This window comes from Marmota flaviventris, chromosome 8 (assembly GCF_047511675.1).
Source record: "Marmota flaviventris isolate mMarFla1 chromosome 8, mMarFla1.hap1, whole genome shotgun sequence".
NCBI lineage: Eukaryota > Metazoa > Chordata > Mammalia > Rodentia > Sciuridae > Marmota > Marmota flaviventris.
In genome coordinates this window covers 40,305,179-40,321,727 of record NC_092505.1, presented here as the reverse complement: position 1 = coordinate 40,321,727, position 16,549 = coordinate 40,305,179, and the positions used below count along the sequence as shown (strand labels likewise).

Here is a 16,549-nt window from a genome sequence, read left to right as displayed (position 1 = left end):
GCCAAATTTGGGGGCCAACAGAGGTAAGGCAAAGAACCTCACCCCCCCACTGGTGCAAAGGCCAAATTTGGGGGCCAACAGAGTTGAGGCAAAGAACCTCACCCCCCCACTGGTGCAAAGGCCTATCCACAAGTATGGCTGTATGCTGGACTGGTAGTCAATGATGGGTAAGATCCAATTGCAATGGTACCAACCTAAGACAGGAGGCTGACTCCTTGAGGTCAGCTCATCCAATGACGTGTAAGGACCATATGTAGTATTGGACAACCTAAGACAGGCACGGTCCCTAAGCCACATGCTTGTTGTTTAATTAAACAGAAGGGGGGAGATGTTGAGAGCCACAGTTTAGTCGGAATGACGCCTGGCATTTTGCTAGAGGGAATGGTTGAAAGGTGACCCTGCACCAGGATTAGGGCGGATCCTCTGGGAATAGGGCGGCTCTGGGATTAGGGCGGATCCTGCTGCCTCGGGTGCCCACTACTTTGGAGTTCCCCTTGAGTTCTAGCGGGGTTCTGAGAGAATTGTCGCGTGGAGCCTGGTGGAGGGAGTGTGTTCCCGGGAAGTGTGTGTCAAGTGCTGGTGAGAGTTGGGGAATAAAGAGTTGCTGTTTGCGGCTCGGTTATTTTGTGCCCAGACAGACTGCGGCAAACTATGGAAAGCAGTATGGAGATTCCTTAGAAAACTTAGAATGGAACCACCATTTGACCCAGTTATTCCACTCCTCAGTATATCCCCAAAGGACTTAAAATCATCATACTACAGTGACACAGCCACATCAATGTTTATAGAAGCTCAATTCATAATAGCTAAGCTATGGAACCAACCTAGGAGCTCTTCAATAGGTGAATAGATAAAGAAAATGTGGTATATATACACAATGGAATATTACTTCACCATAAAGAAGAATGAAATTATGGTATTTGCCGGTAAATGGATGGAACTGGAAAATATCATGCTAAGTCTATAAGCCAGTCCTAGAAGCCAAAGCCAAATGTGGATGTTAACCTACAACAAGGGAGGGTGGGGTGGGAAAGAATAGAAGTTCATTGGATTAGAGATAGGGGAATGAAGGAAAGGGAGGGGATATGGAAATAGGAAAGACAGTAGAATGAATTAGACTTAACTTTCCTATGCTCACATATGAATACACAACCAGGGAAACTCTGTATCCTGTACAATCACAAGAATGGGATCCTAATTAGAATGTTATACTCTAAATATGTAAAACATGTCAAAATACACTGTATTGTCATTTATGTCTAAAAAGCACAACAACAACAAAAGCCTAGTTTATCTTAAAAAAAAAAAAGTAACTCTAGGTGATGAAAAGATCTAAGGCATGACTTTGTGTATTATTGGAATGAGTGGGGTGTTCTGCTGATTAAAGGCCAGAGCAAGGGCATGGGTCTTATATGCTGAAATGATCCCAAATAATGTTGAAAATCAAAATTAAAGAGATAGACTGTGAATCAGATGCCAAATTTGCTAACAAACAAACATTGCAACATTGTAAATGATATTAGTAAGGAAGCCAAAGATTGACAAGTAGAAAATGCAACAAGCAAGGACATTAACATCATTCTTCTATCTTAGAGGACAGCCCTTTCTTGGTTACTATGTATTTTCTAACTTTATAGAAAGCTTCTGGAAGGCAGGATCTGTCTCACTTTTCTTTTCTTTTCCTTTCTTTCTTTTTTTGGTAGTGGGGATTGAACACAGAGGTGCTTAACCACTGAACCACATCCCCAGCCCTTTTTATTTTTTATTTTGAGATAGCCTTTCACTAACTTGCTTAGGGTATTGCTAAATTGCTGTGGCTGACTTTGAATTGGAGATTCTTCTGTCTCAGTCTCCCCAATTGCTGGGATTATAAGTGTGTGTCACCATGCCCACTAGGACAATCTCTTTCCTCTAGAAAGTTGTGATTCTTTATTCCCATTAACATCTCTCAGTACTTGGAAAGCCTATCACTTTTAGAATTTCTGTTCATATGTCTGCTTCTCTCATCAGTCTGTAAACCCCTTGAGGACAGGGAATGTCACATTCCTTTTTGTAACCTCAGTAGGAAACATTCTGTCTGATCCATATTAAGGACTCCAATGAGCTGGATGTGGTGACACACACTTCTTATCCCAGCAACTTGGGAGACTGAGGCAGGAGGATCGCAAGTTTGAGGCCAGCCTCAGCAATTTAGCAAGACCCTGTCTCAAAATAAAAATAAAAAGGACTTGGGTTGTAGCTTAATGGTAAAGAAACCCTGGGTTCAATCCTCAGTACCACGTCCCTTCCCCCAAAAGACTCCAATTTATGTTTATCACATAAATAAATGAATTAAATCTCTAGGCTGTTAGCCACCCTTTTTGACTAAGGTACCAATCCCAAGACTGTGCTAAGAACTTTTACGTTTTATTTTACTTAATCCTCACAACAAGCTTACATAGGAAAAGAAGAAACTGAGGCTCATAAAATTAAATAAGTTGCCCAAAGATGCACAGGTAGTATTAAAACTGACATTTAAACACTGCTCTAACTTCAAAACTATTTTCACCTTTCATTGCCACCAAGTGTACTGTAATTAGGGTTTTAAAAAAGCAATGTTTAGTGGATGGCTCCACAGTGACACTTTATGATTAGGGCAATGATTCCCAAGAGACTTTTTTTGTTTGATTAGTTTATGACATGTACTAGTTTCATGTGAGAAGCAGATGCCAAGATGGGATTAAGCAGGCAAGGATTTTAATAAAAGCATGCAAAGAAATACCCTGTGGGAGAAAATATGGAAGAGAGCCAGAAAAGCCTGGGAGAGCCATTAGATCTCAAAAGCAGGTGAAGAAGAAAGAGAATGGATAGAAGCAGCCTACATTGTCTTGTAGTCTAATGAAGGTTGGGCAAAGCAGAAGGGGTACCAAAACCCACCATCCAAAGAGGGCTGTGTCACTGGGCCTGGGGGCACAAGCCTGTAATTCCCAGCAACTTGCAAGGCTGAGGCAGGAGGATTGCAAGTTCAAGGTCACTTTGGCAACTTAACCAGGAGCTTTCTCGAAAAGTGAAAAAAAAAAAAGAAAGGGGGGCCGGTGGTGTATGTAGCTCAGAGGAAGAGCCTCTCTGGGTTTAACCCCTAGTATGACTATAATCTCAGTGACTTGAAAGGCTGAGAAAGGAGAATCACAAATTGGAGATCCGCCTCAGCAAACTACCAAGCTGTAGTTGGCTGTAGAAGGTCCTAATCAACTTAAGGAGACCCTATCTCAAAACAATAAAAAAAGCTGGGGGATGTAACTCCATATTAAAGTGCCCCTTGGTTCAATCCCTAGTATCATTAAGAAAAGAAAAGAATATGTGTTTTAATGTCTATTTTGGTGAGGGGTGGGTACCAGGGATTATACCCAGGGGTTTTACCTCTGAGCTACATCCAATCCCTTCTAAAATTTTGAGGCAGAGTCTTGATAAGTTGCTTAGGGCTTTGCTGAGTTGCTGATACTGACCTTGAACTTGCCATCCTCTGTCTCAGCTTCCCAAGTGGCTGGAATTACAGGTGTGCACCAATGTACTTGGCCAAGGTCTTTTTTTTTTTTTTTTTTTTAAACAGACTCATGTATAGCCATAAAAACCAGAATTGGTATTTTTATTAAGAAACTTTAAGCACCTTTGTGCAAGCATGGTACTACAATACAAAAACGAACAAGTGATTTGGGCCTGTATCTTCATTTATAAAGGTCACTTTGTGGTGATATGGAGAGGTCAATGCTTTTGAAAGAATTTTTTTTTTTTCTTTTTTTTGCAGTACTGGGGATTGAATCCAGGCTTAGGCAAGTCATCTACTGCTGAACTATACTCCCAGGCTGAAAATTTACTGTTATCTGGATATAGTGACATGCACCTGTAATCCCAGCTACCCAGCAGGTTGAGGCAGAAAGATAGCTTCAGCTCAGGAATTTGAGGCCAGTCTGGGCATATAGCAAGACCCCATCTCAGAAAAAGTTTAAGGGCTTGGGATGTAGCTCAGTGATGTAGCCCAGTGCCTTGCTTAGCATACCCAAGGCCCTGGGTTCAATTCCCATAACTGAAAAAAAAAAAAAAAAGATTTTTTATTCACATTTCCTTTAAAATGACAGGAATGGCCAGGGCCACAGGAATAAGTACCAGTATGTCCATTAGGAGACAGAAAGGAGCAAGGGGAAAGTGGAGGCCTGTCTTTATGTTTGGTTTCCTCCAGAAAGGCAGAATTCGGTAAACAGATTAGGGTTGGCTAGTTTGAATAATTAATGGCACAATCTGGGGGCTGGGGCTGCTCCCAGGTGCTTGTACCTGGTCCTGTGATGATTTACAGCAGGGGAAATATTGACTTGGTATGTAAGAGTTAGATAAAGGAGGTGGTTGGAGGTATCTTACAGTCTATTGGTTTATACATGAGACATAGCTCACTCAAACTCTGACAAACTGATTCCTGCGGCACTGAGGAATTCCCCTGGGAGGGGAAGACACTTCCCAGCCAGCAAGGCCCCCTAAAGATGTCAAAACACTATTTTAATGTAGAAAATAAAAATATTAATATGACTTAGTTCTTCAAACATAATTAGGTTGAAACTAACTCTTCTCATTTTGTCTCTAGTACAAGTTAATAAATTGCGGAGAAGCAGAGGTAGGTATGGCCCATTTCCCCATCAGAGAGAAGATGAATTTTAGAGAACATTTAAAGTACAAGTGGCTCCTATTACCCACTTCCATGGTTTTCTAAATAAAAGCTAACAAGTGCTTTTAATTCCTTCCCTGCCTTTTCATATTGCATTATTTGTTCTGATCCAGCTGCATGGAGAAGGGAGTCAACATTTATATACTAATGTTCTAGAACTGTTCTTCAATATATGTTGCATTATATCATTCTTTATAAGAAGCTGGCAAGTGTTGTGGCTGCATTTCCTGGAATAAGGAAAGTAAGACTTAGGCAAATGGCTCTATGACAGAGCAACCAGTGGGAATCAGGTCTGATGAAGCCTGCACACTTTACCAATGTAGCTACTAAGGAATGAAGTCAAATGAAAACACGTTTAACATTTTCTATTTTAAAAGCAGTCTAACTTTTTTTGTTAATGTTTGTTTGGTACCGGGGATTGAATCCAGGGGCACTTCACCGAGCCACATCCCCATCCCTTTTTGTTTTATTTAGAGACAGGGCCTCAATAAATTGCTGAAACTGGCTTTGAACTTGAGATCCTCCTGCCTCAGTTTCCTGAGCTGCTGGGATTACAGATGTGCACCTGGCTTATATCGGTTTGATGGTACAAAATATTGCCTGTAGTTATAGCGACTTGGGGGGCTGAGGCAGGACTGAAAGTTTGAGGTCAGCCTTAGCAACTGAGCAAGGCATTGTCAAGAAAGAAAGGAAGAAAAAACAAAGAGGGAGGGAGGGAAAAAGGGAGAAAGGAAGAGGGCCAGGGGATGTAGCTCAGTGATAGAGTACCCTTTGGTTCAATTAGCAGTACCACCAAAAAAAAAAAAAAAAAAAAAAAAAAAGCTAAGCATTATATGTGCTTCCATATTTTACATTTCAAAAATTTATTTTTTTAAAGGAGAGAATCTTTTTTGTAGATGGACACAACACAATGCCTTTATTTTTATGTGGTACTGAGAATCAAACCCGGGCCCCTCTAGTGCTAATCGAGCACTTTACCGATGAGCCACAATCCCAGCCCTACTGTTAATACAAATTCAGACACTGCCTCTCCAGTAAGTCGTGACACCATAGTTCCTTTTTGACTTCTGACACTGCCTCTCTAGTAAATAACACCGTTTTTTTTTTTTTTTTTCAAATTTATTTGAAATCAAATTTCTTAAGTTCTTTATCTTTGATTTACAATAGAAGTACTTGTGAGAACCAAATCAGAGAGCCAGGCACAGTGGGGATCACGCTTGTGACTCATCAGCACCATGTAAAAATAAAATAAAGGTATTATGTTCAACTACAACTAAAAAAATATTAAAAAATAAATAAATAAAAATAAAAAGGGCTGAGGATGTGGCTCAGTGGTAAAGCACCCTGGGTTAAATCCAAAAAGAATGCTAGGGTATAAATGTTATGAATTACCCTCTGAATTAAATTTTTTTTGAATAAGTAATACTTTCATGTGGTCTAGACAAAAAAATTCCATTTTATACATACCGATATGACTACATATAATTATACACACACCCACACACACATAAATGCAGTTAAGTTTCCTTTTTTACCTTAGTCTGTGTTTTATTGCTATAGCAAAATTGGGTAACATTCAGAAGACAGGTTTAATTAGCTCACAGTGTGGAGTATTAATGCCTTCTAAGGCAGTGCCCTCCATGACCTATCCACCTTCTACTAGGCTCCATCTTTTAAAAGTTCTACCACTTCAGCACCACTACAGTAGGGATCATGCTCACAGCACAGGAAACTGTGGGGAGGACAAACCTGTCATAACACTAGTATTTTCAGTTTCTTATTTATCCTGCAGTTATTTTATGTCACATGAGAAAAATACACACAGACATTTATATGTAGCCAAACTACTTCGATATATTTAAAAAAAACCAGAACAACATGTTTTTGGTAAACAAAATTTAATGTAACCATACAGTCAAGTAATAATGGTTAAAAGACATTTTACAACTTCTTAAAAATTTAAACTATGTAAGAATAAAAACAAAACATGTAAATATTAATGTGCTACAACTGAATTGGGAACAATGAAATACATTTCACTATGAAGATTCCGTAGTAGCTAATTGAAAGCAAATGACTTTGGCTGCCATGGGTCTGTACTAGTTGTAAAGCAGATTATACTTAGTTCAATTTTAAAATTGGGTTGTTTCAGTCTCAATAGAATTTATATAAACTGAAGGGAGGAGTGATAGGAAAGGGAAGAAATGCTTTCTCAAGAAAGTTGAAGTAAAAGCATGTAGAGGGAAAAAATAGTATGAAGAATGGAACGAAAGAAATTAGATACTTTTTTTTGACACTAGATGTAGATATTTCAAATGACATTTACAAGGGCTTAATCAAAATAAGATAAATATGTGTCTAAATATTTTAAAAAGCACCTAGGTATCAAAAAAATAAAAATATAATAAAACTCCAAGCACCCAATGACCTCTCTTTAACATTCTCATTCTGCCAAGCAATCACAGTTGGTGCTCATTAAAATATTTAAGGGGGAAGTTTATGAACTTTGCTTAGATTGAAAAAAATTGAAATAGCACTGGAGAACTTAAGGCACATAAACAAATTCAGATGTAGTTATTTTGAAAACATTAAAACAAATTGTTTTCTTTGGAACAATATATAAAATAAGTTATGACTTGCTGTTCTTTAAAAATTATGATCATCTTTAGCACTAAGTAAATTTAATATCTAAAGCAATCACACAAATGTAAAACATTCATATAAAACATTTAAAAATGTCTAACATATGTTGAAAATGTCTCTGGAATTATCAGTTCACACGCCTGGCTCAAGTGGTTTCTGGTGCCTAACATTTTAGAAATGACAATTAGCATAGCTAGCTAGTCACACCTACTGTTTTATAGGTCAGCCAAATTCTCCTATTCTGGTGCCTTGGTATGGTCAATTTATTTACCTAAAAAGAATAATGGGGATGAGGTTATGTAAACCTGGCTTTCAACATAAAGAACAAGAAATTCTAATAAGGCCAAAATTATGTTGAGGTTAACCAGTGTCTTGAGTTTACTAAAAATAAAGGCAATCCATAGGAAGCCTTTGTGAGACATTATCTTATCACTTGGCACCACATAAATAGCAATCTCTCCCTCTCTTTGAAAATAGTCTGGAGTAGATGTCTTTTCCACATGTAAAGCTCAAGACTCAAAAGGCACACACAAACAATTCAACTCCTCTCTTTTCATGTAGGGGTTCTCACAGTAATTTTTAAAAAGTCTATTGCCATATCCAGATAACAGGAAAAAGAAACATACACCTGGTTTGCACATTGACAAAAGTGGTATAATTGAACCTTTGTCTTTCCTGAGTTTTAAAAAGGGTATTGACAGTAAAGAAACAATTCATATTCACTAAGAGAAAATATACCAGTTCACAAAACGTTTTCATTTTTTTAAATACAAAAGAATGTTTAACCACTGCCACGTGTGAAGCTCCTTTACCAAATTTAATTTACTCTAGAATCATCAACTGAAAGTTATTTAGTTATGGCACTTTAAACACCCAGATAGGCAAAAGTGACAAGTTAATACCCTCCCTGAGTGTCTATATATATATATATATATATATATATATATATATATATATATATATATATAATCTCATCTTTTCTTAACCTGGTTTAAATGGAGTTAAATATCTATGTTTCACTCATTTAGGAAAAAAAAAGTCACCGAAGACCCAATAGGCTACCATTTCATGCCTGTGCAGTACAGTCAGTGGGAGTATTACAGTAGAAAAGGAGGAAGTTAGATCACTCTGTCACTCATTCACAGAGGAAAAATATGGAAAAGGATACAAGTTCATGAAACACACACACACGCAACAAACACAAAAACTATTTTTCTGTTATCCACAGAGCATACCTTCAAATTCTCTTTCCAACTGAAGTATCAAGCTGGGGTTAGCAAACATCTCTGCTGCCAATTTGTTTTCTAACCTTGTAAAAACTGGTTATATAGATTCTGATGGTATATAAGTCATCATTACTAATACTTATCTTGTACTTTCAAATGTAAAAAAGTACTCTAGAAATGCCCAAACAACAACAAAAATCTTCTGGAATCGAATTTAACATTATCAACTAATTTTTACTTTATGTGTTTTTTTTTTTCTGATCATCACAAACTGCAAAAATTCTTGGTGTTTGTATATGTGTGTGTCCACACTCATACTAATTATATATATATATAAATACATACATACAGGTATACACATGCATACTAACCCAGAGGCTCATTCAAGCATCACCTGTCAAGAGAAAAATCTGCCAACTATGGGATGACAGAATGAATATAATCTGACACCAATCTGGTTGATATATCCCTTTTGATATACTAATTGTATCCTAAAATATTTTTTTAAAATCAAGGCGAATGCCATTATTTATCAAGAATTAGAAACAGGAAGAAAAATAATTAAAGTAAGTTAAAATATCAGTTGTGTAACTTTAAAAAATTACTTTAATTTTCTAGGATTCATGCTAAGTACTTGGTGGCCTTCAACATAAATTGCAAGTACTTAATTTATGTAGTTTAAAATTATGTAGAGAAAAAATTAAACAATATTGATATGAGGTCTGTGTTTAAACAAATTATTTTTGTTAAGGTTTCATTTCAATTTTACTACAACAAACACATGGATATGAAAATAAATGTAAAACAAAATATAAGTAAATAGTTAATACTTTTACAATAGACAAAAATACTAGAATACAAAGTTATCTTAAGAAAGTTTTTTTTTATGTGAAGTCTCTGGACAAGATCTTACAAATACACATAAAAATAACAACTATTGTTTGTATAATTCTAAGCATTTACAAAACATGTTTTCATACATTATCTCATTTACTATAAAGAATTTCTGAACTAAATAGGTTCCATTATCTACAAAAGTATAATGAAGATATTTATTATAAAATTACAGTACAAGCATCCCAATTGTATAACTGTTTTTCAACTAATTATTTTCTGAATTGCTTTGATAGTTATCACAGAAAATTATTTATCATTTTAAAATTGACTTGAATTTAGATCCTAAGCTCTAAAGTTTCTCTATTTGAAATGTCTGTGTCATTCTAGAATAAGGGGAAAAACAACTTTACCAATGTTAGGTTTTTTGATGACTACTTTGGTTTTAACAAAAATCTGGTGACACTATAATCATGTATTTGCATCGTCCCTACTATGAAAAGGAGTATGCAATTCCAAAGTGAGAGACAACATTGACTGGGAAGTCAAAATACAGTAGGCTACCTGGTACATCCCTAAAATGTTGTAAATTATATCTGTCCATCCAGGAATCACAATAATTACTCAGGTTGTAGTTCCTGCCATATCCATTTATTTGCCTTGGAAAAATTTTGACATTCCTCTCTGAAAACTGGTAAGCTTCATAAACTGTAGTTGAGAAATCTAGACAAATCAGTCTGTTTTACACAAATTAATACAATTTGGATTTATCTCAGAAGACTGGAACTACTGTTGTTTTTTTTTTTTTTTTTCAGAGCTAAATTTCAAAGAAAAATGGACCCACTGAGGTAAGTGGTCCCTGCTTTAGCCTATTAAAGGCACTTCAACAGTAGAGATTCTCAGGGTTTGTAGCCGTTTCAAAGAAAGCAGAATAACCAAGGAAGAGGTTCTGACCCAAAGCACCATACTAATGAGGTCAAACCTATTGGCTGGGGAGGAAACCTGTTCCTAGTTTTCACAGGACAACATTGCAAAATGGATTTCAACTCCTTTGTCAGGTTAAAGGAAAGAGACTTCCTTAGAGGACTTAGAGATGATGCATAAATACTTTGAGAGCCACAGTGGGTCCCATTCTCTTAAATAGTTGTTTAATTTTTTCTTACAAATTAACTGGTAATTTTCATCCCCCTTTTATGGGCACTTATATCTGTATCTCCTACCTAACTCCTCCCCCAAGAACATGTTTAATATAAGACAGCAGTTCTAAGAATGAAGTCACAATAATTCAGTATTTTATGATACTGGAATTGTTATCATTACAATTTTATCAATTGCAGGGGGAAAAAACCCTTCAATAAAATTAACCAGTGTGGATATGCTATGTCTGTGACAAAGATTTTTAAAATTGATTTTTCTCCCTAAGAATACATACTAAGCATTCTCAGCATTAGGTGAGTCAACCTAAATGAAGCCTCAGTCATGCAATTTTTCTTTACATAAATGACAAAATAAGGAATATACAGTCTTGCAGATAAACGTACATAAATGAAAAGACCATTCACAATTTCTAAACAAGTATTCAAGCAGACATTATTTCCTACTCCACAGAGGCTTCTTAACAAATACAAGGGTAAACTCTCAAAGGTCAAGCAACAATCACCATAATTATCTTTAACAACTTCTTTCCATTACAGCAAAGGCTTTATTACAGTTTGAAAGACTGATGTACTGGGGAGAAAGGCACCAGGATTATTGGTTTTACTATTTTTTGAATATGGCACAGAGGAGATAAGTCAAGTTCCCACTCAGGAGTTTTTAAAACCTCTCATCTTGGATCAGTGTGGCTTCTTGGTGAGGTATCCTGGCTTTAAAGCTTAAAGCATTTCTCATTGTATCTATGAATAGTCACACAGCCATGATAGGACACTGGCCTGGGCATTGCAGCTACCCCTGTGATGATACTTGTCGCAGGATCATAACAGAGAATAGTGTCTGTGGCTTCTCCATTTTCCCGTCTTCCACCCAGGATATATATTTTACCATTACACACAGACATACCACAGTTTTCCTGTTTAACCAAATACATAAAAAAAAATTAACTGTTGCAGGTAAAAAATTTGGTAACAAACTGAAAAGTAAAAAAAAGACATTTAAACACAATCAAAAAAAAAAAAAGGAAACATAATATAAGCTAAGCTACTTTTTGCCCAATTCCCATCCTGTGTGTGGGCACTAGATAATTCTGTATGCATGTAGTGAATAGAAAAATATATGTTAGTAATTGGGGCCAAGATGTGAAGGCAGGATAGGCATGGTAGACTGACATAGAAAGGCTTAACTTAACAATTATGAAACAAAACCTCTTTGAAAAACAGTCGCTTCTACTAATTCTACTGGGGAAGTTGTTTTTTTTTAAATATTATAGAAACTAGCTATTACCTGACCACAGGTAGGAATCTTATTCACTTTATAGAACTACCCACAAGTTGAATGAAGGAATGAGAGGAAGAGTTACACCAAATTAGCTATAACCAAATAGATCACAGAAATGATCCAAACAACATTTTAGTTATCTTTGCCTATGATCGTATTCTTAGCTTAAGTTTTACTCTTGTGTGGCAATAATATAATAACTATATAAAATAATTATTTTTGTGAAAAATGAGAGTGATTTTTCAAACAAATAAACAATACTAAAATTTATCTCACTTTTACATGGACTTATTTATGCTATAAGTCAAATACTCTATTTACATTTCATTTTACTTCAGAAAATTAATATCTCGTAATATTGTATCTTGTTATTGTGGTTTCACATCATCTACAATGAAATAGTTCTACCAATGAGTTCAAAAAACATTTTCACTGGCCATATTTGCTACATATAGATTCCCCTCTTATAGAAAAAACCTAAATTGTGGTGGATTTGCACAATCTTCAGGTCTGAAAGCATCAGTGAGTACTTAAAATGCCTGTATTAGAATTTATATGTGAAAATGAAATGGCTTGTTAACATTAATGAATGATATTTTTATCTTGAGTGAAACCCATGAGCTACACAAATTATAAGTCAAACTAAAGCACAATGAGCTCTTTCTATAAATTCTAAAAGTTCTGAATACAGTAAAATAATGACAAAAATATACTTAATTTTCAGGTACGAGCTATGTTGAATATTGAATGGTATAATTACTTTTATGGTGATTCTAAAGCAATGTGTCATTACACAATCTGGTTATTAATATTTCAGATAATAATGCTCAGAATTTAAATGAATGAAGCAAGCCACCTTGAAAACAAATATTCATTCATATTGGGAAATTATTTCTACCAGATATAATTGTTTATTTCACTCTGTAAAATACCTACTTCTTTACTCTGTGTATATGTATACTATATGAAACACTTATTCTTTACTCAAAGGGTAGCTAGTGGTAAAAATAATTGATCAATATATGAAGTTTTAATGTTATTTTTAAAGACTAAAATGAAATGATTCTTATATTATTAAAAATCTTCTCTTTAATTACTTTTATAAATGCTTAAATGTTAAAATGTTAACCAACAGTACACAACAATAATCAGAGTTATTTTAATTATTCTAAACTTTAATGATATTTTAAATACATGGTCTACTGAAGAAAGAAAAGAAATCTTCATCATTGACTTAAAAAACACCCCTGCTGCTGGGCATGGTGGCATACCACTGTAATCCCAGCTACTTGGGAGGCCAAGTTTGAGGCCGGTCTCAGCAATTTAGTGAGACTCTATCTCAAAATAACAACAACAACAAAAATAAAACATATAAAAAGGACTGGGGATGTGGCTCAGTGGTTAAGTGTTCCTGTTAAATTTCTGGTATTAAAAAGAAAAAAAAAAAAAGCCCACAAAAAACCCCCAAACCTATAATTTTTTAACAAGGACATTTCTAATGGGGGTTAGAAAGCAGAAAGCAAAATATGTTTAGAATATCAAATTTGACCTTAAGGAATTATGCAAAGTTGAGAGGCATGGAAATGGTGAAGAACAAATAGAGAAATAGGTTGGGTCCATAAGGACCATAAAAAAAAAAGTTAAAAAGTTAAAATATTTTCAACTCTTTGTTACTTAATATTTTGAGCATTTAAAAAAAGCAATAGTTTTAGATTCATTTCTCATTTTATTGTCTACCAAAAAAATTACAGTTATCTTTTTCACTGATTAGCATTAAAAGGGCAGGCAATTAATACATAAATACACTTAGTAATACTGGTAGTGAGAAGGAATGAGGGGAGAGAAAATGATCCCCCAAATCCTGGTACTACATTTGAACTTCAATAGTCTTTGTAAAATTTAATATACTTCTGATCCAAATGTTCCTTTCCCTTGAAATTTCTGAAATCAATGTTATTCACTGTTTAGAGAAAATGTGCCATGATGTCCTGTTGTTGATATTTTTCGGTTATGTCAATCATCCAATTAAAAATATATTCATTGTATGCTCTGCATTATGTTTATGTGGTAATTAGCTTCCTAACTAAGCTCTCTTAATTATTTTGTACAGTATAATCAAGTTTCTAATGAACAGTGATCTTTAGTAAAAATGATTTACTCTTTAAAATATTCATAAAACAAGCCAATAAAAGATATTTTAGATTAAAACTTCATTTCCTCTTAAATGTAATATGAGAAGGATAAAAGATTATATTCACTATATACTCTGAAACTGAAGATCATATTATGTCTCTTTTATCAGTTGGGATAATGATAGTCTGAATACATTATTAAGTGGAGACCATAAGTCAATATCAACAACTTTAAAAAGATTGTGTTATACTCAAATCCTCTTCATTATCCTTATAGTTCTATGCTATATCTCTTGTGTATCTTGAATGTAAGATTATCTTAAAATTAGGTTCTTCATTTACTTTACTTTCTCATTTGCTTACTTACTCAATATTTACTGAACATGAATAAATCCAAAATACATTAAGAGATGAGTTAGAATAGTATTCTCAAGAAGGCCGGAGACCAGCATGGAAAATACTCAATTTATACCCATTAGAAAATATGTTAGTGTCATAACGTAAGTGTTGGAAGTTGTAACATCAGAAGGAAAACACAATCAGTTCTGGCCAAAGTAAAATCAGTTTGTTGTAACTATGATAAAGTTTGTTTTTGAAATGAATAATTACAAATAGAGAAGGTTTAAAAAAAAAAAAAAAAGGTTCATTAGAAGCTAAGGAGGAGACAGCGAGAACCAAGACAAGAATATATATGACCTGTTTAGAGAACACAAGTAATGAGCAAGGTACAGTGGTGCACGCCCATAATCCCAGAGACTTGGGCAGTTGAGGTAGGGGGACCATGAGGTTTGAGGCTGGCCTTGGCAACTTAGTGAGACCCTGTCTCAAAATTTAAAAAGGAAGAAGGAAGGAAGGGAGGGAGGAAGGGAAGAAAGAGGGAAGGCAAGAAGGAAGGAAAAAAAAAAGAAAATCGGGATTGGGAATGTAATTGGGATACAGTTATAGAAAGTGAGGCTGAAAAGGCAAAGAAAAGATTCGTAAGAGAAGGTCTAGAATGAAGTGGTAAAACTTGGATTTTTGTTCAAGTAGGTTTCCAGTCAAGGGAGAGATGAATTTTTAGTGTAAAGAAAAGATCTGGTGGCAAAATGGTTCAATTTAATAGATTGATTCAATTTAATAGAAATGAAGAATATCTAATAAATTACATTTCTAAGTTGTTTGGAGACACAAAAAAAATAAGCTTGGCAAGAGGGTACGTTTTAACTAAGTCTGAAGTCTTGGGCACCCATGGAAAATAGACAGCTGGAAATTGGAGTCTGGAGCGCAGGAGAGAGGCTTTGGTGCAGATCAAGACTTGAAGTCTTCAGTACTGGGTAGCAGATGAAATCATTCAGGAATAGACTATATACTGGGAAGAGGTAAGGGGAAAGGGGCTCAAACAACATTCATATTTAAGGACTGAGTAGAAAAAATTAAGAAAAATATGAAAGAGACTTAAAGAGATTACTAGTAGTGACTTTGATAGTACAACATTTTTAAGTGGTTATAAGTAAAGCCAGATTTCCAGCATCAAAAGCAGCATTTTGCTAGAAGGAAGGTAAACAGAGCCATGAATCAAAAGGTTGAGGGAAGGTCTTTTGGGGAATGGCAGGGATAAGGGAGTGGGCTCCAGGTGGAGACACACAAACCATGTCCTTTATAACAAAAACAACAAATGACCTAGTTGCTAACCAGAAAACCATCCATATGAGAACATCTCTTCAAAAATATTAAAAAGGGGATGAAGACAAGAATAGGGTTCTGAAAAAGGTTAAAGGGAATAAAAAAATCAATGGATACTTCATCTTGGGATGGTAAAAAGGAAGTTATTTAAAAAAAAATTCCCTGGAATGAGTTCATAAAAGTTTTATGTGGAACTTTAAAAAAATATGAAGTTCAAGTAAACAGATAATATTTTAAAAGTGAAATTCCAGTGGATTAATAGTAGTCATGTGCTTGGTCCCTCTTAGGTTTATTTCTCTCTTGGACTGTTTTACAATATTACCTGTCGGCTGAATGTATTCTGTACATGCATCCAGTAGTCTTCAACTGGATCATAACAGTATATTGTCTTGGTCAGTCCACCAGCAACATAGATCAGGTTGTTTAAGGAGACAGCTGTTATACACCTCTTGGCAATTGGGATAGCTGCACGAAGTAGCCAAGAGTTGGTTTCTGGATCATAAGATTGAACCTAATAATATATAGAAACACTTAATTAAAGTTTCTAAATAAATTAGTAAATTTACTTAATAAAAGGTCTACCAATACATAGAAACATGATTCAAAATAAAATTCCATTAGTTCAGAGAATTAAAGGAGGAGGTTAGCCTCACAGTGAAAGGTGTATATTTAGAAAATTCTCCAAAAAAAATACAAATTTATTACTATGAAGCAGAAAAAAGTAATAAATGCACACTGTTTCCAGGATGAAGGGCCATCAGGTTAGTTTTACTTATTTCCACTGAAATTAGCAGTCTAAATTTTTAAAAATTGCATTATGTGGAATAAGCATTCCTCAATCTGAAAATAATTTCTTTGTACTTTTAAGGAGTCCTTTCTTAAAAAAAAAAATACAAGTAGACCTCAATTCAGTAAGTTATTGTAAG

The 16,549-nt window shown here is 35.0% G+C and overlaps 1 protein-coding gene across 8 annotated transcripts in view; it reads right to left on the bottom strand.

The window, feature by feature from the left end:
* Positions 1-16,549, bottom strand: part of Klhl24 (kelch like family member 24) — a 57,792-nt gene that overhangs the window by 9,803 nt on the left and 31,440 nt on the right. For 6 of the 8 annotated variants that reach the window (XM_071615143.1, XM_071615145.1, XM_027951439.2 and 3 more), the window contains 2 exons: positions 15,946-16,134; positions 6,575-11,464 (listed from right to left, as the gene is read on the bottom strand). In XM_071615143.1, coding sequence (XP_071471244.1) covers positions 11,264-11,464; positions 15,946-16,134 — 390 coding nt within the window. In that variant the 3' untranslated portion in view covers positions 6,575-11,263. Of the gene's footprint in view, positions 1-6,574; positions 11,465-11,798; positions 15,310-15,945; positions 16,135-16,549 lie in introns of those variants that run through there. The other 2 variants (XM_027951442.2, XM_027951443.2) reach the window with 2 other exon arrangements.